Here is a 23,856-nt window from a genome sequence, read left to right as displayed (position 1 = left end):
GACAGCCAGGCTGCCACCTGGTGTTGGCATTTCAGGGGGCGCTGGAAAGGACAGGGACCCGACCTGTACAAACCCAGCTCACCAGCTGGTGCTTCTCTTTTCAAAAGTCACGGTCTTTGTTTTCAGTCTGGCGTTCAGCAAAACAAAAGCATTTAGGGCCAAGGAGACAAGGTGGGAAACTGGCCCGTTTTCCACTTTCATAATACTTTATTTAAAAACATTTTCTTTCAGTTTATTTATTTGAATGACAGAGTTACAGAGAGAAAGAGAGAGAGAGAGAGAGAGAGAGAGAGAGAGAGAGAGCATCCATCCGCTCATTCACTCAACAGATGGCCACAAGGAGCAGTACTGGGCGCCAGGCTGAAGTCAGGAGCCAGAGCTTCATCAGCATTCTGATCGATCCTACCTGGATCTTTCTCTCCTGAGACCACCCAGGGGCTTCCAGCCCAACTACCAGTAAGTTCATTAGCGTACTAAAAGATACATTGTCTGACATTTAAGGATTTTAGGAATTGTTTGCCCGAATACTAGTATGTATTGCACAATATGACGCTGGCCTGTGAGTCCAGCTTCCTGCAGATGGCCCCATCTGCCTGTCTTGAGACAGTGAAGTTGGTTAGTCCTTCTCCCAGGCGGAGCAGAAGGAATTCAGTCTCATACCACTGGCCCAGCTCAGTCTGGCAAAGATTGCTGCTCTTCAAGCGTGAACAATCTGTCTAGTGATGAAACTTAAAACTGAACACATTTCTGGAAGGAAGCAAGAGCAGAGTCGTGTCCTCTTAGTGGTCAGGGTCAGAGGGAGGGAGAGGACCGTCCCTAAGCACCACCTGGGACTTTCTGACTTCTGTGTCATGCCTCCGTATCAGTTCTTCAAAAAATAAATAAAACTGTAAACACTAAAGCAGATGACAAGGGTATGAACTAGGAAACTTAATATTCCCTAAGTGTTAAATCTTAAAAAAAAAAAAAAAAAAAAGAGTGTGTGTGGGCAGTGGCATGTGCCATAGCAGGTAAAGTGGCTGTCTGTGACACTAGCTCCCTGCTAATGGTCTGAGAAATGCAACAGAATGTGGCCCAAGTGTTTGGGCCCCAGCTAGCAACATGGGAGACCTGGATGAAGCTCCTGGATCCTAGATTCAGTCAGGTCCAGTGCTGGCTGTTGTGGCTATCTAGGGAGTGAACCAGTGGATGGAAGATCTGTCTCCCCTCCTCCCTGAATTATTTGAAAGGCAGAGTTACACAGAGGGAGAGACAGTGCCTGCAGTGCTGGCATCTCATATGGGCGCCGATTTGAGTCCCAGCTGCTCCACTTCCGATCTAGTTCCCTGCTAATGCACTTAGGAAAGCATCAGAAGATGGCTGAAGTCCCTGGGCCCCTGAACCCATTGGGAGACTCGGGAGAAGCTCCTGGCTCTGGCCTGGCAGAGCCCTGATTGTGCAACCATTTGGGGACTGAACCAGCAGTTGGAAGATCTCTCTGTGTCTGTCTATCCTTCTCTCTGTAACTTTGCCCTTAAATAAATAAATCTACATTTTTTTAATTTGAGAGGCAGAGAGAGAGGTCTTCCATCCACTGGTTCACTCCTCAGATGGCTGCAACAGCCAGAATTGCGCCGATCCGAAGCCAGGAGGCAGGAGTTCTTCCAGGTCTCCCACGCAGGTGCAGGGGCCCAAGGAGTTTGGCTATCTTCCACTGCTTTCCCAGGCCATAGCAGAGAACTGGATGGGGAGTGGAGCAGCCAAGACTTGAACTGGCTCTCATATGGGATGCCGGTGTCACAGGCAGTGGTTTTATCCACTACAGCACAGCGCCGGCCCCTCTCCTTTTCCCCACCCCTATTCTTTGTCAGAATATACAATGACTAGAGCAGATGAAGAGGAGTCAGACCTGACAGGACTGTTGCTGCCATTTCTAAGATTTGTTTCTCTATTGCTTATGAGTCCAAATCCAAACCTTTCAGTCTAACAGTCAGCAAGCAATTTTTTATTTTTTTTTTTGAAAAACAGAGAGAAAGAGAGATAGAGACAGAGATCCTCCATCTGCTGGCTCACCCTCAAATGCCTGGCAAGTGAAAACCAGGAGCCTGAAACTCAGTCTGGGCAGCCTATGCCGGTGGCAGTGCTCCAAGCACTGCAGCCATCACCTGCTACCTCCCAGGGTGCTCACTGGCAGGAAGATAGAGGAGAAGCATAGCCGGTACTCAAGCCCAGGCACCCTGAAGCAGGATGTGGGGCTCCCAAGTGCTACGCCAAATGTTGGCCCCTAACAAAACCTGTCGGCACACCTTGACAATCTGCCCACTTAATTTCTTTAACTCTCCCCACTCCTTATCAGAATCCTGCCGATTGTCTCTTTACTATTTCTGCTTCCCTACTTGTTGTTATTCTATTAGAGGCATTTCTTTCTTTCTTCCTTCCTTCCTTCCTTCCTTCCTTCCTTCCTTCCTTCCTTCCTTCCTTCCTTCCTTCCTTTTACTAGCCATTTAAATAGTGGTATAGTTGCAATTTCATCATAGACCCAATTCATTTCTCAGTCCATAATTTTCTTTAGCAATTTAATTGCCTGCTAGGGCTGTGACTATGACTAATATGCTAATGCTCCTACCTCCCCAGCCCAGACCTCTTCTGGGCTACACATTGTGTCCATCCACCTGCAAGACAGTTATTATTTGCTGTACCAGGAACTGTGTTAGGTACTGGATCTATAAGGTGGGGATAAACAGACACAGAGTGTGATGGCAGAAAACACTGGAAAAATCATTAACATTAACATTACAACCACGATGCATGCCAGGGAAGAATGCAGTAAGTTCTGAGAGAGTGAGGCAGGAGACCTAAGCTAACATGGGTATAGTAGGAGGCTAAGAAAATCACATTTAAGGGGCCAGCATTGTGGTGCAGTGGGTTAAGCCACCACCTGCAATGCCAGCATTCCATACAGATGTCAGTTCAAGTCCTGGTTGCTCCATTTCCAATCCAGCTTGGACCCCTGCATCCATGTGGGAAATCTGGTTGAGTTCCATGCTGCTGGCATTAGCCTGATCCATGTCTGGCCACTGTGGCCACTTGAGGAGTGAACCAGCAGGTGGATGTGCTCGCTCGCTCTCCATCTCTGCCTTTCTCTCTGTAATTCTGCCTTTCAAATAAATGAATCTTTAAAAAATAAACTTTGCAGGGATATGAAAAACTTTGACTGGATTAGTTGATCTCCTTCAGTTTAAAAGAAGGCCAATAAGCCAGTTAAATATATATATATATATCTTTAAATACTTACATATTTTTTCTTATTGCATTTCTTTTTACCTTTTTTTTTTCTTGTGGCTCCCCACGTCACAGCAAATACTACTTGAACTCTGGTAATTGTGCTCCTCCAAGGCCATGCGTTTTCTGTGTTTCTGCACCATTGCATCCCTCATTCTCTCCGGAATACTGTGACTGCATTTCTCCCCCAGCAAACTCCACTCATCCCTTGCATCAACTCCTCTGGGTGGTCTTCCCTGACCACTCCTGAGAACAACTAACCAATGTCTCCTCAGAATTCCCCTCCTTAAATCTATCACAGCTTCCATCAAACTGTATGCGTTTATATATTTAATCGTCCCTTTGCCAATCTGTTACATGTGCCTTGGTACCTTGCAATGTGTTTTTGTCTTTGTAACCCTTAGCACTGAGCGCATTGATTGGAACATAGTGTGAGTAAAATAAATATTGGCTAAATGATTACATGCAGACTGTTCTAATGTCTGTGTTTTTTTTTTTTTTTTAACTTTCTCCTAATTTCTTATCTTAGTTCAGGAATACGAAGTTTTCTCGCTACCATCCTCACTTCTGAAAATTTTTCCTCTTTTGAATTTCTTTAATATTTAAGGCTCGGGATCTTGCACCAGCCTAGCTGCTTTTCGGTAGTGCCTCGAGACGACTCGTTAGCCTCGCATTTTATCAGACTCCGCTCAAGGCGACAAGCTCCAGTCTCAAATATCCTATAGCGCAGAGACGCTGACGAGAGTCCGTGCGTGCGCGCCGACTGGCGCTCAGCGCCTGCGCGCCGGGCACTTTTTGCTTTTCGACTCTCCCTTTTTTTTTTTTTTTTTTTTTCCTTGGGAGCGTGCGCACCAAGACAGACAAAGGTGAGGAAAGTGACCAAGCAGTCATGCAGGCGCATGCCCACCCCGAACTTGTCCGAGCGCGGCGGCTCTCCCGGGGCGCAGAGGGTGTGGTCTGAGCGCGAGCGGCCGAGAACCAATCCGATTGCGCGAGCTCGGCTCCTCCCTCCCCGCGATTGGCTAGCGCCGAGTGTTGTGGGGCGGGGAAAGGAAGAGATGGGGGCTGTGGAGGGGCGGGTGGGGAAGAAAGAGGGCTAATCTCGTTCTGCGCAAGCGCAAGGAAGCGACCACGAGAGGGCGTGAGAGAGCGAAAGGGAATGTGGAAGCCCTGATGCGCTGGCGAGCGCGAGCTGGGTCGCCGGCCTTGACGCCTGCGCCGTGGGCCTCGGGGTCCCGCGCGCGGCGGGCGGGTGCCCGGTGCGCCTGCGCAGTAGGCGGCGGCGGCAGGGGGAGGTGGAGGCCGTGGAGCGGCAGCGGCAGCAGCGGGTCCCGGGACTGGGGCAGCAGCGGGGGCGGCGGCGGGCGGAAGCTGAGGTGACGAAGGCAGCGGCGGCGGCGGCCGTTTCCCTCACGGTGGCGGAGACCAAGGCGGCGGCGGCGGACGGGGAGCGGCCCGGCCCCGGCCCCCTGCTCGTTGGCTGTGGCAGGGCCGCCGTGGGGCCGGCCCGGCTCCCGCCCCCCGCGGCTCCCCCTCCGGCTCCTCCTCCGGGGAGACGCCGGGGGCCTGGCCCGGCCCGCACTCAGACCGCTGCTGCAGCCGCCGCCGGGGGCGTCGGAGGCGGCGGCGGCGCCATGGGCGGCCTGGCCTCTGGGGGGGATGTGGAGCCGGGACTGCCGGTCGAGGTGCGCGGCTCCAACGGGGCCTTCTACAAGGTGAGGCGGCGCGCCGGCCGGGGACCCCGTCTTTAGCTCCCGGAGCAGGCAGAGCGGGGCGGGCCAGGGTTCTGGAGCTGAGTCCTGACCCGTAGAACCTTCGACCCATGCTCCCACCGCAGCCCTCCCCGGGAGACTGCCGGGAGTTCGCTCTCTTCCTCCTATTTTTGACTCCGCTCCTATACCTGCTTTTACCTTCAGCTCAGAATAGAATCGGGGCATTGCTGTGCCTGGATCGGCGCTCCCGGACCCCCAGGAGAAGCCTCTTTCCTCAGCTTAATTGACTTTTCCTGTTTGCTATTGGAAGCCGTACCTTAGGCCCTTAACTCGCTGTGCCACAACGCCCGCCCCATACCTTAGCCTTTAATCACCTCTTCCCCGCGGTCCAAGCACATGGACAGTTCTTTTCTTCTCCCACATGACCCCCTTGGGAAGGCCCTCTGTCCCATATTAGCTCCTTTATCCTCAGAGAGGCCTCTGCCTACTGGCTCTGGAACGCTCACCCCACTTTCGCCTTACATTGCCGTTCCCAACCCAAGGAGAAACGGTCAACATCCGTTTATGACTTTTGGCATCTCTGGCCTCAGGTTGTATCAGTCATGTTGCCTTCCAGCCAGTGGCCTCTGCTCATAAGTCTGGCACCCCAGCCCCCTTCAGTCCCGGGCCAGCCTGGTGGTCTACCGTTCTACCCAGGGGAAGGTTTCTGTTTGTTATCGTGCCTTGACCTCAGATCCATTCAGGTCATTCATACAGCTTCTGCATGTTGATGGTAAGCTTCATATGCATAGTGTCTAAAAGGGAGTCTCCCCATGATCCCTTCCATTTCTCTTTTTAAGGATTTCCACTTCTAGAAGACTTTTGGCCATCTCTCCCAGTTCTGGAATCCTGCAGCCTGTTTTTGGAAGGAAAAGGGGACTATCCTTCAAAGACCCTTGCTTCTTTCAGCTCCCTCCTTGCCCAGGATTGGTTTCCTTAGGATTCTTTTTACTACTGCTTTATTTGTTTAGAACCCATTTTCTTGAACTTTTTGTCCCCATTTAGATGATGCCGTACAGAGAGAGACCTTTTTAGCCACTCAAAGAATTTTTCTTTGTGTGATTGTTGCTAATCCTAACCTCTTTGGGACTTTGTGTCTGGAATTGTCCCAGAGATTTTCCTGATTCCTGTCTCATTTCATCCTGAGGAGTCGCAAGAGAGAGATCTTCCCAGGGCCAGCTCTCCTTCAGTTCCCTTCTGGTCTTTCCCCCCTACAAAGACCTCTCAATCTTCCCATGCCCTTGGAAGTGGCTTGAGCTGATGACTGTGAAGTCGTCTCTTACTACAGCTGGAAAGGGTCTTGCCCTTGGTTGGAGTGGATGGTAACTGCCTGCACTTCAGTTGATAAGCTCATTGTAGTCATTTTTTACTCTCTGTAAGTACCTATTCACTCTTCTTTGCTTCCTTTCTTCTCCAGATTGCTGTATATCTAGTGTCTGTTCATAACTCATCCTCTCAGTTCAAGTCTTTGGCCTTTTATCCTAATATTTCTATAATCCCCAGGAACCACCTTATTACACTTCTAGCTGAAGGAAGCTCCCAGCTGATTGCTTTTGTCATTTTTTGCATACTTTCCTAACTCTTAGGACTTTTTCTTCATTTCTGTTTTCTTTGGCAAAACGTCTCTAATTCCTTTCTGGTTCTGATAGAGCACATTTGCCTCTTAACATCCTTTCCTCCAGTCTTGCATTACCTTTGTTGAAAACCCTGCCTCATAAGATGTTAGCCTTGTTTATCCCAGTGTCTTGTCTTTCATCTGAGTCCTGCCCACCCCCGAGTTCTGGAGTCCAAGAGAAATGATTCTTAAATTGAGTTTGAGATCAAGATAATGATGTTTGCTTTTTTTCTAGGAAGCATGACAGCCAGGCACAGCTGGGAAAGAATGGTACCCACTTCACAGTAAATGTGTGAAACAGCTGGGAAGGGCCATCTTTCCTGTAATCCACATCTAAGTGTACAACAGGAAGTCTCTGACTTTCCCTTTTTGCTCTTGGGCTGTGGCCATGAGTGACTTGAAGAATTGGGGCACAGAATACTTTGAATCAGAGTAGAGTTTGGAGTTGAACTGAAAGCGAGGTAATGTGGATTTTGTGTTCTGGCAACATTAGCATTTTTTGTCCCATACCTAAGGTAAAAAAACAACAAAACAAATCTCTGAATTGAGACTAATCTTTCTTCAGCTCAGTGTCATATAGATATTTATCCATGCTGACCTTGCTGCTGATTTAATTTAATATTCATGACTCAGCAAACTTTAGTGTAGGTCAAGGAGCATTCCTACTGCTTCTGGAACTATAAGTTTGGGAAGCTGCCTTTCTCAGAATTGGGTCTTACTGTTGGTTTTCTTCTCGTGTGCATGTCAGATTTGGGATCTAAGTTACTCTGTTGTTCTCCCACCAGCCTATCCACTTCTGTTGGAAGTTAATGTATTTTACTCTTCTAAATTGTACTCTCCCAAGCAAGGTATCTTTTCACCTTCCAGGGAACAATCATCTCCTTTTTTTTTTTTTTTTTTTTTGACAGGCAGAGTGGACAGTGAGAGAGAGAGAGACAGAGAGAAAGGTCTTCCTTTGCCGTTGGTTCACCCTCCAATGGCCGCCGCGGCCAGCGCGATGCGGCCGGCGCACCGCGCTGATCCGATGGCAGGAGCCAGGAGCCAGGTGCTTTTCCTGGTCTCCCATGGGGTGCAGGGACCAAGCACCTGGGCCATCCTCCACTGCACTCCCGGGCCACAGCAGAGGGCTGGCCTGGAAGAGGGGCAACCGGGACACAATCCGGCGCCCCGACCGGGACTAGAACCCGGTGTGCCGGCGCCGCTAGGCGGAGGATTAGCCTAGTGAGCCGCGGCGCCGGCCCCATCTCCTTTTTTTAAAAAAAAAATTTAATTTGAACGGCATAGGGAGAAATGGAAGAGATCTTAATCTGCTGGTTCATTCCCCAAATGGCTGCAATGGATGGGGCTGGGCTAGGCTGAAGCCAGTATCTCAGAACTCCATCCAAGTCTCCCACGTAGGTGGCAGTGGTCCAAGTACTTGAGCTGTCTTCACTGCTTTCCCAGGTGCATTAGTAGGAAGCAGGGTCAGAATTGTAGCAGCTAGGACTCAAACTGGCATTGGCATTGCAGTTGGCATTGCCTGGATATCTTGATTCCCACTCTTTTTTGAGTAAATGTGGTGTCTTAAACTCCAGTACATGATTTTTACTCATCTCTTGGTGCTTTTCTCCTGTAACCCTTTTCTTTTGAGAGCCCAGGACTGGAAGATAGGGTGAATGTGGAGACCAGGGAAACACAAGGACCTAGGAATCTGAGGCTCTATTCCTGTGTCTGCCTGGTGCTAGGCCCTAGCAGCCAAAGCCAGGATGTGCTCTGGCCACTGAAGCAAGTTATCCTCTGGATTTCTGCACTTTTCCAATGAGCATGGACTAAGCAAAATTACCTACCACTGGTATCCTTGATGGGGGAAAAACTAGTATCTGGGGTGGATGGGTGGGATTAAGGAGCAGAGATGGGATTGGAACAAAGCGGGAGAGCTTGTTTTGGGAATATTTAAAGGAAAAGACCTGGAATTATCAGGATGGTTGATACTTGATTGACTTGCTGAGCCATGTGAGGGATGACTCCACTCAGAGCCTCCCATTTCTGCCTTGGAAACTGGTGGCTTGAAAAGCCATGGTTGTACTGCTGCTCACCCTGAGGGCCAACCCCAAAATGGCAGAGCATCTCTGGGTTAGAGCCATAGGTGTAGCCTTTGTCAGTGAATGGGTCGGAGAGTAGGAATCTCTTCGTGAAAGACAGTTAAGTGACCCTCTTCTCCATCTATGTCTTTGTGCTTCCTGCTGTCTCATCTCTGAAATGTTCGGAGAATAAGTAATTCTGTCTTAATAAATTACTTCTAAGGCTTGGAGATAGTTGTTTTTTTTTTTTTTAAGATTTATTTATTTATTTGAAATGCGGAGTTAGAGGTCTTCCATCAGCTGGTTCACTCCCCAGATGGCCACAATGGTGGAGCCAGGAGCTTCTTCTGGATCTCCGCATGGGTGCAGGGGCCCAAGGATTTGGGCCATCTTCTAGTGCTTTCCCAGGCTATAGCAGAGATCAGAAGTGGAGCAGCCAGGACTCGAACTGGTGCCCAAATGGGATGCTGGTGCTGCAGGCAGCGGCTTTACCTGCTACAGCACAGTGCTAGTTCCGAGGTAGACGTTTTGAATGAAGGATTTGGACATAGTCAACTAAGAGGGCTGGTTGAAATGTTTCTAGGAATTCTTACAGATCTTTATTAAGAAAGAACTAAGGGAAGAATCCAAAAGAGCATAGAGACCCAGGCAAATAGGAAGAAAAGGGCCTTTGAAGACGAGTGAAGAACTGTAGGAGTGGGGGAAGAATGTTTCTGGATAAGAGAATCTCAGAGAAATATAAAGTATGGCTGAGAAGGGGACCAGGAAATATAGGAGAACTGACGCCTTGGGCAGTAGTAAGGCTCAAAGTAAAGAACTGGGGTTCCCTTATAAGGTCCTAACCCTAAAGAGAAGGTGGCTTGTATCAAAGTGAAGTTCAGGTTTAGATTTTTCTCACCATGAGGAAACACTGATAAAAGTATTCATGATTGACCAGTTATGTGAGGTAGAAGCTGTGTGTTCTCTGGGGCATTTTTGGTATTTTTTCTGCTGCTCTCAGCCTTGTCCCTATCTGCAAAACTGTAGAGTACTTTGTGTATCAACCTCTGGAAACTGTGATTTTTTTTTTTCTTTGAAGAGCCAGAGGTGCCATTTCTAAGTGAATGAGGTGTTTTTGTTTTTGTTTTTTATTTGAAAGGCAGAGTGACAGAGAAAGAGATCTTCCATCTGGTGGTTCACTCCCCAAATGCCTGCCATAGCCAGGGCTAGACCTGACTGAAGCCAAGAGCCTACAACTCCATCCAGGTCTCCCATGTGGTGGCAAGGACCTAAGTACTTGGACCATTGTTTTGTGGCTCCTAGGCGCACTAACAGGAAGCAAAGTGGGAAGGGCAGAGTAACGGACTTGAACCAGGTGCTTCAATATGGGATGTGGAGGTCTCAAGTGGTGGCTTAACCTGCACCACAATGCCTGCCTCTGAAACCTGTAATTTTTACACTTTTTAAAGTTGATACACAATGAACTATACACATTTTAAAGTGTACAATGTAAGTTTTTACATGTGTATGTAATTGGGAAACCATAATGACCCCATCAACCCCTTACCTACTTTCCTATTACTGTTCTCATATGTTAATTTGACAGAGGTGTGAAGAGGAGGTTTAACAGAGAAAAGATGGTTTTTTCAACAGCCAATGTTGAAACAGCTGGATATCCAGAGATGAAAAGTGGAATTTTTATCACTATCTTACTGTATTTACAAAATTTGACTCAGAATGTGTCATAGACCTGAGTATATAAAACAGAAAAGCATAAACTTGAAGACGTAAAAGAAAACCTTTGTGGCCTTGTATTAAGCAGAGAGTTCTTAGATATTAAACGAGAAGTACAGTCCATAAAAGAAAAAGTTCATAAATTGGACTTTACCCAAATTAATAATCCCTAATTTTGAATGTTATAAATAGGGTCAATAAGGTAGAATTGGGAACATAGGGTTGAACAGTAGCTTTGGCCTCGTTAGTGACAGAGAAAAAAGATGGACCTGTTTGAGTTATGCTTGCTCCTCAGCACAGTCCTAAGATTGGGGCCCCATACATTTTATTCTCCTTAACAGCAGTGTCCATTTTTCATGATCCCAAATATCTGACATCTTTTATATCCCAAGTTTTTCCTTCTGTAAACTCTGTTCATCCTTGGTAACTTCTGCAGTGTCCTTATTCTGTTAGTACCCGGGCATTAGGCCCTGTGTCTGGCCGAGTCCCGTGCTATAGTGGGGGGCTAGCCCCTCCTCTCTTGGCAGATCCTGATGTCCGCTAGGTGCTCCAGGACAGCCTCACGCTGTCTCATGGGATATTCTTAGCCTTGCTGAAGGTTGTTGGTATTTTAATTGAACTCTGGCAGGCTGCTCAGCGCACAGAGGGCAGCTGGGGAGGCCTCTGGAAGCCATGCTAGACCACCAGTTTACAGGCCGTACCCATGCAGGTGGTCCTTACCTTGTACTTCTTTCCCACCTCATCTCATTTCCGGATTTTGCCACATACCTCTCTTTCCATGCCAGTATCATTTCCTTTCTCTCTCTCACTGTTACATTCTTTTTTCCCAAATACACCTTTCTGGCCCTGTCTTCAGAGGGCTCGTGGCCCCATCTAAAACTGGTTTAAAGGTTTCCAATGTTTCTATCCCCTTATTAAGGTTGTGGTAAAATGTCATTTTTTTTTTTTTTCTAAAATCCACTCTAGGGCTTTGTGAAGGATGTCCATGAAGATTCTGTTACCATCTTCTTTGAAAACAAGTAAGACCTTGGGACTAGAGAATCCAGCATACTAGGTCCTAGAAGGAGAGTGGAGAAGAGGGGGCGGCTGAGTCCTATGAGGCATGTAATAGGTGGGGGAGAGCTGAGGGTGTGGGTGGGCAACTTACCTGGATCCCATGAGAGGAGAGGGCTGAGAATTTGGTGAGGTTGGGCTTAGCTGACTCACTGGCTAGATTCTAGCAAGAGACAGATGACAGTACAATGGAGCCAGGCCTGAGGGCTAGCCTCTAAGGACCAGGGAGGGTGGAGATTTCTCTGTTGAGGCAGTAACCCCTTTCTGAAGGAAAGGGCAGCATGTCATTCTGAATAACGTCCATGGCACTGTTTGTTTTGCAGCTGGCAGAGTGAGAGACAGATTCCTTTTGGGGATGTCCGGCTACCACCTCCCGCAGACTATAATAAGGAGATCACAGAAGGGGACGAGGTGGAGGTAAGGGCCAGTGTCCAGAGCACGTGGAACTCACTCTCCACATGCCACTTTGCCCAGGATCCTAGGCTCTTCTCTGCTTCCTTCATGGTCCTTCTCCCCAGCTGAGCCACATCCAGCCAGGCAGCTGGTGAAGTAAAAGGCAACAGTTTCCTTCCTGTCACTGTAGCAATCAGCCACACTCTCAGGGGGCTCTACAGTTGTAGGGGATTCACTTTTCTTTCCTTTATGATGGCATCTAAAATCCAGTGCTGTTTGATTTTTATGTAGTATCTCTTTTCGTTGGTTTCTGTTTCTCTTTTTTAAAGGTTTTTTTAGAAAAGGTGTATTATTTGAGAGGTAGAGTTACAGCCAGAGGGAAAGACAGAGAGAAAGAGGCAGAGAGAGGGACCTTCCATCTGCTGGTTCACTCCCCAAATGGCTGCAATGGTCTGAGCTGGGCCAGGCCAAAGCCAGGAGCTTCATCTGGGACTCCCACGTGGATACAGGGTCCTACGGACTTGGGCCATCTTCCACTGCTTTCTCAGGCACATTAGCAGGGAGCTCAGTTGAAAGTGGAGCAGCCGGGACTTGAACCAGCACCCATATGGATTGCTGGTGCTGCAGGCAGTGGCTTCACCTTCTATGCCACAGGTCAGGCCTCTCTTTACAGCCTCTCTATTTCTTTTTCTTTTATTAAGATTTATTTGAGAGGCAGAGTGACAAGGAGAGAGAGAAAGACAAAAATACTTTCCATCGACAGGTTCATTCCCTTAAATGCTCACATCAGCCAGGGCTAGGCCAGGCCCCAAACCAGGAACCAATAACTCCATCCCAGTCTCCCATGAGGTTGGCAGGGACTCAGGTACTTAAGCCATTATCTGCTGTCTTCTCAGGCACATCAGCAGGAAACTGGATCAGAAATTAAGTATCCAGGCCAGCTCACTAGGCTAATCCTCCGCCTTGCGGCGCCTGCACACTGGGTTCTAGTCCCGGTCGGGGCGTCGGATTCTGTCCCGGTTGCCCCTCTTCCAGGCCAGCTCTCTGCTGTGGCCAGGGAGTGCAGCAGAGGGTGGCCCAAGTGCTTGGGCCCTGCACCCCATGGGAGACCAGGATAAGTACCTGGCTCCTGCCATCGGATCAGCGCGGTGCACCGGCCACAGCACACCGGCTGCGGCAGCCATTGGAGGGTGAACCAACGGCAAAGGAAGACCTTTCTCTCTGTCTCTCTCTCTCTCACTGTCCACTCTGTCAAAAAAAAAAAAAAAAAAAAAAAAAAGAAGAAGAAGAAGGTAAGTATCAGGGCCAGCACTGTGGCGTAGTAGGCTAAGCCTCCGCCTGTGGCACCGACATCCCATGTGGACGCCAGTTCATGGCCTGGGAAAGCGGTGGAAGATGGCCCAGGTGCTTGGGCCCCTGCACTCATTTGGGAGATCCAGAAGAAGATCCTGGCTCCTGGCTTCGTATTAGCTCAAATGGCTATTGGGCCATTTGGAGAGTGAACCAGTGGATGGAAGACCTTTCTTTCTTTCCTTCTCTCTAACTCTGCCTCTCAAATAAAATGAAATCGTTAAAAGAAAAAAGGTGGTATGCAATATGGAATGCAGGCATTTCAAGTGGCTACTTAACCCACTGTGCCACGGTACCTGCCCCTCTGGCTTCCTTTCTTTGGTTTAGGATGCATCCCAGGTATTGAAATGCTTGTTCAGTTCTTGATGGCTTTGGATAATCTTCAAGATCTCTTTTATTTTCAACTTCCCTCCAGGTTTATTCTCGAGCCAATGAACAGGAGCCATGTGGCTGGTGGCTGGCCCGTGTGCGGATGATGAAGGGAGATGTGAGTGACGGTGTAGGCCTTAGGAGAACTATTGGAGCAAGTATTTTACTCCTAGAAAGGTAGGAAGTAGATGCTCAGGCCATCTACAACGTCTCCCTGTTTCTCCTCTGCCAGTTCTATGTCATTGAGTATGCCGCTTGCGATGCCACCTACAATGAGATTGTTACCCTGGAGCGACTTCGGCCAGTTAATCCCAATCCCCTTGCAACCAAAGGCAGCTTCTTCAAGGTTACCATGGCTGTGCCTGAGGATCTGAGAGAGGCGTGAGTGTTAGGGATGTCGGGCGTGGGGGGCAGCCCTCTTTCCAGCCCTAGCCTGTCTTCATCTCCCAGGTCCCACTCGCACTTTGCAGCCTGACCTTTTGTCCCCTGGCCCTCTCAAGCCTTCCTTGCTAGGTGTTCTCTGACCAACTGCATCTTCCCTATTCTGTGCTTTAACTGTGGTCCCTCTCATTTTCTCACCTGAACTGTTCAGTGCATTCTGTGCTCTGCCTTCTGAGTGCCTTCCTCTTTCCTGTAGCTGCTCTAACGAAAACGTCCATAAAGAGTTCAAGAAAGCGCTTGGAGCCAACTGCATCTTTCTCAACATCACAAACAGTGAGCTCTTCATTCTGGTGAGTTTATTCTGCCTGAATTTCCCATAAGCCCTTCCAATAGTTTTTCCTTTTCCCCTTTTAACCTCTTTGCACAAAGGGAGGAACTGAAATATGCTTACATTTATCTGTTAGAGTTCCTTCCTTCCTTCTTTATTTACTTACTTAATTAATTAATTAATTAAATGTATTTATTTGAAAGGCAGAGATTGAACTCCCATCTGCTAGTTCACTCCCCAAAGCCAGGAGCCTGAAACTCCATTTGGTTCTCTGGTGCCAGGGTTCCCAAGCATTTGGGCCATCCGCTGCTGCTTCCCCAGGTACATTAGCAAGGAGCTAGATCAGCAGTGGAGTAGCCAAGATTCAAACTGGTGCTCTGATTTGGGATGCCAGCATTGCAAGCACTGTACCACAATGCTAGGCACTTCAGCGTCATTGATTATTTTTTAGATTTATTTATTTAACTGAAAGAGTTACATAGAGAGCAAGACAGAGAAAGATTCTCCATCTACTGATTCACTCCCCAGATATCTGTGACAGCTGGGGCTGGGCCAGGCCAAAGCCAGGGGCAGGAGAAGCAGTGTACTTAGTATGCTAGCACGGCACGTGGCAGTCCGACCTGCTGCACCACAACACTGATCCCAACTGTAGGGATGCAGGCATCCTGATTCCCAGTCCCCGGCTCTCCCCAGGTGTGTATTCAAGTCAATTTTCATGACTTTCCATTGGTTTGCTTCCAGTCAACCACGGAAGCCCCTGTGAAGCGGGCGTCTCTGCTGGGTGATATGCATTTTCGAAGCCTGCGCACCAAACTACTACTCATGTCCCGCAATGAAGAAGCTACCAAGCACCTAGAGGTAATTTGTGGCTCCTCTCCCTCCTGCCAAAGGGTGTTCCTCCTTGTCCCACTGTCCACCCATGCTCTTTATTTATAGAGCACAAAGGCCCCCCCCGGTTTTTTTTTTTTTTATTTTTATTTTTTTAAGATTTATGTATTTATTTGAAAGGCAGAGTGACAGAGAGGGGAGAGGTCTTCTTTCTGCTGGTTCACTCCCCAAATGGCTACAATGGCCAGAGCTGTGCCATTCTGAAGCCAGGAGCTAGGAGCTTCTTCCAGGTCTGCCAGGCAGGTGCAGGGAGGGACCCAAGCACTTGGGCCACTTCTACTGCTTTCCTAGGCCATAGCAGAGACTGGATGGGAAGTGGAGCAGCTGGGACTAGAACTGGTGCCCATATGGGATGCTGGCACTGCAAGTGGCAGCTTTACCTGCTACGCCACAGTGCTTGCTCCCCAAAAACAGGTTTCACTTGGCTGTTAAACCTGGATTGACTGTTTTGTTTCAAATTCCTCTAGATGACAGAGTTGTATCATGTTATGGTATAATCTTTTTATATTTATTTATTTTTGTTATAATTTGAGAGACAGAGGTAGAGATGGAGAGGAGAGATATCTCCATCTGCCAGTTAATTCCCTAAGTGGCTGCAATGGCCAGAGCTGGGACAGGCTAAAGCCAGGGCCCAGGAGCTGCTGCTTCTGGGTCTCCCATGTGGATGCAGGGACCCAAGTACTTGGGCCATCTTCAAAGCAGATCAGCAGGGAGCTGGATGGGAAGTGGAGCAGCCTGGACCTGAACTGGCGCCCGTATGGGATGCTGGCATCACGGGCTGTGGCTTCACTCTGTGCCGTGGTGCTGGCCCCGGCGCACTCATCTTCACACTTCAGCCACAGGCTCCTTCCGCCAAGTGAGATTTTACTTGAAGGCACAATGCATAAACAGATTAACCAGAGCAGCTCTGTCTAAAAGTGGAAAGGGGCATGGCTCTTACTGTCACTGATGCCCTTGTATCACCTCTGGAAACCAAACTACTCTGTGGAATATGTATGAGAAGTGTTTATACTCTGCTTAATACCACTGGGCTTGGCCTCCTGCCTTGCTTTGTCATGTAATTGTCCATTTGGCAAATCATTTGATTTCACTGGGCTTTCTCTTTAAGATTTACTTATTTGAAAGGCAGAGTTTTGGGGTGGGCAGGGAGATCTTTTCCATCTGTTCGTTCACTCCCCAAATGGCTGCAAAGGCTGTGGCTGGGCTGGGCTAGGCTAGGCTAGGCTGAAGCCAAGAGCCTGGAACTCCATCCAGGTCTCTCATATGGGTAGCCGTGGCCCAAGTACCTGGGCAGTCTTCCACTGCTTTCCCAGATACATTAGCAGGGAGCTGAATTGGAAGTGGAAGAGCTTGGACTCCGTACAGCACAGTGCTGGCCCCTTGGCTGGAGTTTTCATCATGACAAAGAGGTAGTTAGACTAGAATATTTCTTCAAATTTTCGAGTCCTGATACACTGTTACTATCAGATTCCATTTCCTAGGTATTACACCATTCCAGGCGAGTACGAGGTTTTGTGTGTCTTGAACATGCATCCATTTATCAAGTGAACTGGTCATTTGGGGGGGGCTTGTCTCTGAGCCTGTGCAAATTCTGGATCATGGTGGTATTAGAGAACCATTTCGTCAGTGTAAGAACACCGAGAGGGCCGGTGCCACGGCTCACTAGGCTAATCCTCCACCTGTGGCGCCGGCACCCCGGGTTCTAGTCCCGGTTGCCCCTCTTCCAGGCCAGCTCTCTGCTGTGGCCTGGGAAGGCAGCAGAGGATGGCCCAAGTCTTTGGGCCCTGCACCCGCATGGGAGACCAGGAGGAAGCACCTGGCTCCTGGCTTCGGATCAGCGCAGTGCCAGCCGTAGCGGCCATTAGGGAACTGAACCAATGGAAGGAAGACCTTTCTCTCTGTCTCTCTCTCACTGTCTTAATTCTGCCTGTCAAAAAAACAAAAAAAACAAAAAAAAAAAAAACAAAAAAAACAACACTGAGAGGCATTTTAAAGATTTATTTATTTATTTGAAAAAGTGTTACACAGAGAGAGAGGGAGAGGCAGAGAGAGGTCTTCCATCCACTGGTTCACTCCTCAGTTGGCCACAATATGGGGAGCTACACCGATCCAAAGCCAGGAGCCGGGAGCTTCTTTTGGGTGTCCCATGCAGGTGCAGGGAGGAACCCAAGGACTTGGACCATCTTCTGCTTTCCCAGGCCATGGCAGAGAGCTGGACCGGAAGTGGAGCAGCCAGGACTTGAACTGGCGCCCATATAGGATGCTGGCACTGCAGGCAGGGGCTTTAACCTGCTGCACCACAGCGCCAGCCCCAAGGCCCACTTCTTAGACATAATAAAGATTTATTTTATCTATTTGAAAGGCAGAGTTGTAGGAGGAGGCGGGGGTCTGCGGTGCACTGGTTCACTACCCACATGGCTGCAAGGGTCAGGGCTGGACCAGGCTGAAGCCAGGCAGGTACAGGGGCCCAAGAACTCGGGCTGTCTTCCACTGCTTTCCCAGGCCACAGCAGAGAGTTGGATCAGAAGTGTAGCAGCTGGGACACGAACTGGGGTCCATATGGGATGCCGGTACCATAGGTAGAGGCCTAGCCTACTACGCCATAGTAGTGGTCTCATCGGTCTTTTTTTGCTATTGCATTTTCTAAAAATTATTTCAAAATATTGCCTATATAAAAGATAGACATGTGCAGACTTCTGTAGAAAACAAAAGTCTGTGTAGATCTTTCCCGAACTCAGTGATGCTTGATCGTCCAGTTTGTTCCCTTTTTTCTTCAGCTTTGCCATCTTGTCTAGTGTAAATTCTTGATTTGGGAGTATTTCATCTTAGAATTAGCAGAGTATTTGAAATTTTCCTGTCTTCCTGCCCTTGAGTTTAGGAGCCCTGGTTGAGAAATGTGGTGTTCCATAGGCTCATTTTTTTCTTTTCTCAGTCTCTTGCTTTCTAATCAACTTGTTGGGAGAAGTTGGTATTCATTTAGTTAAGGTTAGTTATTTACACTTTGCAGATCACATGAACTTCGTCAGATCTTGCTGGTGTTGAAAGTGGTATAGGTCAGATGTAGCCACTTAGCAGGTGACAGGTCAGAGGCACAGGGTGTGTGTTTTCTCTAGGATCACACAACCACATGGTGTTAGAGCCAAATCCAGAACTTTGGTGGTTCTTCTCCCCTCAAGCCATTGCTATTTGAAAGTTCCTGAATTTTCTGCATAGTTCCTACCGGTCAGCTGACTCCAGTGTGGTTTTGTTTTTTTTTTTTTTATTTATTTATTTATTTTTATTTATTTATTATTTTTTTTGACAGGCAGAGTGGACAGTGAGAGAGACAGAGAGAAAGGTCCTCCCTTTGCCGTTGGTTCACCCTCCAATGGCCGCCGCGGCCGGCGCGCTGCGGCCGGCGCGCTGCGCTGATCCGATGGCAGGAGCCAGGAGCCAGGTGCTTTTCCTGGTCTCCCATGGGGTGCAGGGCCCAAGCACCTGGGCCATCCTCCACTGCACTCCCGGGCCACAGCAGAGAGCTGGCCTGGAAGAGGGGCAACCGGGACAGAATCCGGTGCCCCAACCAGGACTAGAACCCGGTGTGCCGGCGCCGCTAGGCGGAGGATTAGCCTAGTGAGCCGCGGCGCCGGCCGGTTTTTTTTTTTTTTTTTTTTTTTTTTAAAGATCGATTTATTTATTTGAAAGGCAGAGTGACAGAAAGTGGTGGGGGGAGGAGAGTGTGCTTCCATATGCTGATTCACTTCCCAGATGGCTGTCATGGCTGGTGGTAGGCCAGCCAAAGCCAGGATTCCATCCAGGTCTCCCTCGTTGGTGGCAGGGGTACTTGGGTACTTGTCTCCCTGGTGCGTTAGCAGGAAGCTGGATCAGAAGCAGAGCAGCCTGGACTCAAACTGGCACTCTGATAGGAGATGCCAGCATCACAAGTGGTGGCTTAATTCACTGTGCCACACTGCTAGCCCCCAGCATGCTTCTCTGTTACGCAGAGTCTACTACCTGGCATAGGTGTTCTGCGATTCCACCACCATGATTGTTCGAGTGGTTTTCCTTTCAGACAAGCAAGCAGCTGGCAGCAGCATTCCAGGAAGAGTTTACAGTGCGAGAGGACCTGATGGGACTGGCAATTGGGACTCATGGGGCCAATATCCAGCAGGCCCGAAAAGTACCTGGAGTGACCGCCATTGAGTTGGGTGAAGAAACCTGCACTTTCCGCATCTATGGGGAGGTCAGCAAAAGATCTGTCTTCAAGATCCTGTAGTGGGTAGAGGGAAGGGAGTGGGAAATAAGCCTAAGCTATGTGACTTTGCTGAACTTGGCAGCATATCTTCCCAAAGACAGGAAGATCGTTATTTGAGATCCAGGTCCTGTTTTAGTGACGCCACTTCATTCTTCCCCTAGACGCCAGAGGCATGCCGACAGGCTCGGAGCTACCTGGAGTTTTCTGAAGATTCAGTGCAAGTGCCCAGGAACCTGGTTGGTGAGTTGGGTGTGTGTGTATAAAAGAGAGTAGTTAGGGGCCAGTTGTGAGTCTCCTTAAATGACTCTGGGCTTGTAGTGGGTATTGGTAACTCTTGATTTCACAAGGACAGAAAGTCTGTAGTCGGAATAAAAAAAAAAAAAAAAGGAAGAATAAATTTCTAGGGATAAAATTTTTTACTTTCATTTTAGTAGAAAGGTAATTACATTTTTTCTTTTTGTTTTAATTTGACAATTAGAGATATAGACAGAAAGGTCTTCCTTCTGTTGGTTCACTCCCCAAATGGCCGCTATGGCCAGCGCTGCGCCGATCTGAAGCTAGGAGCCAGGTGCTTCCTCCTGGTCTCCCATGCGGGTGCAGGGCCCAAGGACTTGGGCCATCCTCCACTGCCTTCCTGGGCCACAGCAGAGAGCTGGACTGGAAGAGGGGCAACCAAGACTAGAACCCAGCGATCATATGGGATGCCAGTACCGCAGGTGGAGGATTAGCCTAGTGAGCCATGGCACCAGCCCCAAAAGGCATTACATTTTCCATCCACTAGTTCACTCTCCAAATGTCTGTAACAGCTAGGGCAAGGTCAGGCCGAAGCCTGGAGCCCAGAACTCCATCTGGGGTCTCCCTCATGGGTGGCAGGCAGGGACCCAAGTATGCATGAGCCATCATCTGCTGCCTCCCGGGGTGTGCACTAGCAGGGACCTGGATTGGAAACTGAGTAGCTGGGACTCGAACTAGGAGCCCCAGTAGGGAACATGGGCATCCCAGCAGCAGTTTACTGTTGGGTCAGACATCCGTCCTTTCTGTAAAACCTAACCAACAACTTAGAAGCAGGAGAATTAACGAAATGCAATCTGTACAGAGAGAGAAGGATGAGGCTGGGAGGCTGTTTTGACCTTACCTTTAAAAAAAAAAAAAAGGCCTAATTCCTCCTTTACCCATTTAGGCAAAGTGATCGGAAAGAATGGGAAAGTGATCCAGGAGATCGTGGATAAGTCTGGTGTGGTGAGGGTGCGAGTGGAAGGTGACAATGACAAGAAGAACCCCAGGGAGGAGGTATGGGCCAACTAGGACTAGAGGTTGGTTTCCACAAGTAGGTGGGCTTGTTCTCTGAGGGCTAAGACTTTGGGGGCAGGGAGGATGCACAGAAATTCTGTAGCCGCTCTAGTAACTTTAGAGCTAGACTGATGCCATTGGGTGGGTTCCCCTGGCGACTGGATGGGGCTAGCACGTGGCGTTCTACTATTCTTCCTGATCAGCTTTCCTTCCCTCTGCTCTCAGGGGATGGTTCCCTTCATATTTGTTGGCACTCGAGAAAATATCAGCAATGCCCAGGCCCTGCTGGAGTATCACCTCTCCTACCTGCAGGTACACGAGTCTGAAACCTGGGGAGGGAAGGGCTGGGCAGAGCAGGGGCCAAGACTGCTGCCAGATAAAGTCCGCAGCTGTGGCGTGCGGCTCGTTCCTCTGTAGAGTGGGAATGGGAGGTGGAAATGTGGGGCTGTGGGACGGGTCACAGGATTCTGCCTGTTCAGCCAGTGACTTCCTTGCATTCCTGAGAGTAGAGAGACAGAGACAGGGAGAAACACAAAGGAAAGGGACTGTCCACTGATCACATTCCTCTGTTTCCTTGCATTTTCTACCAAAACAGGAGGTGGAGCAGCTTCGCTTGGAGAGGCTGCAAATTGACGAACAGCTGCGGCAGATTGGGCTGGGCTTTCGTCCTCCTGGGAGCGGGCGTGGCAGTGGGAGCAGTGACAAGGCTGGCTATACCACTGACGAGAGCTCCTCCTCTTCCCTCCACACGACTCGAACCTACGGGGGCAGCTATGGGGGCCGGGGTCGGGGCCGGAGGACAGGCGGTCCTGCCTATGGTGAGAGCTGTGAGAGCAGGTTCCTTGATGGAAACCTCGGGAAAACTGGGATGGAGATGAGGCGGTGAGTGGCTCTGAATACATCCCACTGTGCCCTTCAGGCCCCAGCTCAGACCCGTCCACAGCTTCGGAGACGGAGTCAGAGAAGAGAGAGGAGCCCAGCCGAGCTGGGCCTGGTGACCGGGATCCCCCAACGCGGGCAGAGGAGAGCCGGAGGCGGCCCGTTGGAGGCCGGGGTAGGGGACCTCCTCCTGCCCCCCGGCCCACCTCGAGATACAGCTCTTCATCTATTAGCTCAGGTACCAGACAGCTGGGTTCAGGAATGTGGGCTGAAAGGAAAGATGGCCCCCTGACTCCGACCTGTCCTCTCTCTGACCAGTGCTGAAGGATCCAGACAGTAACCCCTACAGCCTGCTGGACACATCTGAACCAGAGCCCCCAGTTGATTCAGAGCCCGGGGAGCCTCCCCCAGCAAGTGCCAGGCGCCGCCGCTCCCGTCGCCGCCGCACTGACGAAGACAGGACTGTCATGGATGGAGGCCTGGAGTCTGATGGGCCCAACATGACAGAGAATGGCCTGGGTGAGCACTGTGCCCAGGGTCTGAAAAATTGAGCAGTGACTGAGAATTGAGGGGTGGGAGATGGGGTGCATGGCTCTTGTTTGTCTCTGCCCTGCAGAAGATGAATCAAGACCCCAGCGGCGTAATCGCAGCCGCCGTCGCCGTAACCGTGGTAACCGGACTGATGGTTCTATCAGTGGAGACCGTCAGCCAGGTCAGCTGCCGCGAGGCCCTCCTACCCTGCGAGAACCTGGGTTTGGGGTTCAGTGGGTGTCTCAGGGCTAGATGTCCGAGTTGCTTTTGAAACTTGCTCCTTTGCCTTCCCCAGTGACTGTGGCTGACTATATCTCACGAGCAGAGTCTCAGAGCCGCCAGCGGCCACCCCTGGAACGCACTAAACCCTCAGAGGACTCTGTTTCGGGACAGAAGGTAGGCAGGCGACATAAAAAAAAAAGCCCAAAGAAATTGTACTGAATGAGAGGCTGTCGTGGGACTACAGAGATTTGAGTAGACCAGGGAGGCAAGGCCGCCTCGCTACTGCAGGTCCCAGTGTGACTAGAGCATGAAACCAGGGAGCCTACCGTGGGTCACCAGGTGCAGGGAGAGCTTAGGAGGCAGGAAATGGCATGTGGCAGATCTACTCACCACTGGCTTTTCTCTTTTTCCACTTCCTCCTCAGGGTGACTCTGTCAGCAAGCTTCCTAAGGGCCCCTCGGAGAATGGGGAGCTCTCTGCCCCCCTGGAGTTGGGTAGTTTGGTGAATGGGGTTTCATAAACCCTCCAGCCCGCATCCATCCCTCCTCCATCTCGCTTGCTGCCCAACACCAGGCCCTCACAGGCCCAACTGACCTGCGCTGGAGCTGCTCTTATCTAGGGGGGAGGGGGGTGGCACAGCAGCTTGGGTCCCCCCTCAACCTCCAGGAGCTAGTGGAGGGGTGCGTAACAGGGTCATCCCCCCTCCCTCTTATCCACCCTACCCAGGGTGAGGGGAGCCTCTCTCCTTCCCCATCAGACTGGATGTGCCTTTATCCTCTAATGCCCCAATCTTTCTCAGAACACCCCCATTCTCCACCTGTTGGTGGGGGTGCTCCTTGACCTACCCAGATTTGACAGTTCAGGGGGGCTCCCCTGCTATCCCTCCTCCCATCCTGTACCCCCCATTTCTGGGGCCTCATCACTGTGGAAGACGGGGATAGTAAGGGTGTAAGTGGGTGGGAGGCATGGGGAAGGTTTTGGAGTAGAACCAGGGGTGTGCGGAGGGGGTGACAAGGGCCCCTGGGGGAGGGGGATCAACCTTGTCTGGTGGATGAGAAGGCGTATTTATTTTTCACTGTACAGTATTTAAAAAGAGAATAAAAAAATCCAAATGGCTTTGTAGTTCCTGTGCTTTCCTTGTCCCGGGGGTTTGTTTCTCTAGAACTGATCTGTGTGGCCCTTGCCCTCTGCCCTGTTCTTCTGTAGTTGGCTTCCCCCTCTCAAAGGTGGTCTTGTGGGAATTCCTGACATTCCCAACTGCTTCTGGTGCAGGTGCCCTCCTGGTCCCTAGGAAGTGGCCTGTTCTTGCTGCTGCCCCCTTCCCCCAGTTTGCTGGTAGAGGGAGCCGGGCCACTCCTATACCCTGAGTCACCACACAAGCTAGGCAGGGCCGCTGGGAGCTGGAACCATTTTACTAACAGTTGAGAGCCAAAGCAGGCTGTTTAATCGGATTACCTGAGGCCTGGGGCTTGGGCAGGGCTTGGGCGAATGGGGGAGCAGGGTTTCTTCCCAATAGCCCCTGGAACCCAGGAGTCCAG

General features: G+C 50.0%; 1 protein-coding gene and 1 long non-coding RNA gene across 2 annotated transcripts; both read left to right on the top strand.

The window, feature by feature from the left end:
* Positions 1-231: 231 nt before the first annotated feature.
* On the top strand, positions 232-3,729 carry LOC149121238 (uncharacterized). Its single transcript, XR_016224279.1, has 2 exons — positions 232-456; positions 3,337-3,729. It is a non-coding gene; the product is annotated as an uncharacterized LOC149121238 (long non-coding RNA).
* A 738-nt stretch (positions 3,730-4,467) lies between these two features.
* On the top strand, positions 4,468-23,434 carry FXR2 (FMR1 autosomal homolog 2). Its single transcript, XM_051825238.3, has 17 exons — positions 4,468-4,976; positions 11,367-11,419; positions 11,777-11,870; positions 13,612-13,683; positions 13,798-13,946; positions 14,203-14,296; positions 15,016-15,132; positions 19,214-19,384; positions 19,558-19,636; positions 20,577-20,686; positions 20,912-20,998; positions 21,282-21,504; positions 21,606-21,803; positions 21,884-22,084; positions 22,182-22,277; positions 22,392-22,492; positions 22,743-23,434. Exons 1-17 carry the CDS (start codon positions 4,896-4,898, stop codon positions 22,836-22,838), a joined length of 2,022 nt encoding a protein of 673 aa, XP_051681198.1. The 5' UTR covers positions 4,468-4,895; the 3' UTR covers positions 22,839-23,434.
* Positions 23,435-23,856: the final 422 nt, after the last annotated feature.

Source organism: Oryctolagus cuniculus, chromosome 17 (genome assembly GCF_051225735.1).
Source record: "Oryctolagus cuniculus isolate XC-2025 breed Fujian yellow rabbit chromosome 17, ASM5122573v1, whole genome shotgun sequence".
NCBI lineage: Eukaryota > Metazoa > Chordata > Mammalia > Lagomorpha > Leporidae > Oryctolagus > Oryctolagus cuniculus.
This window is presented reverse-complemented; position numbering and strand designations above follow the sequence as displayed.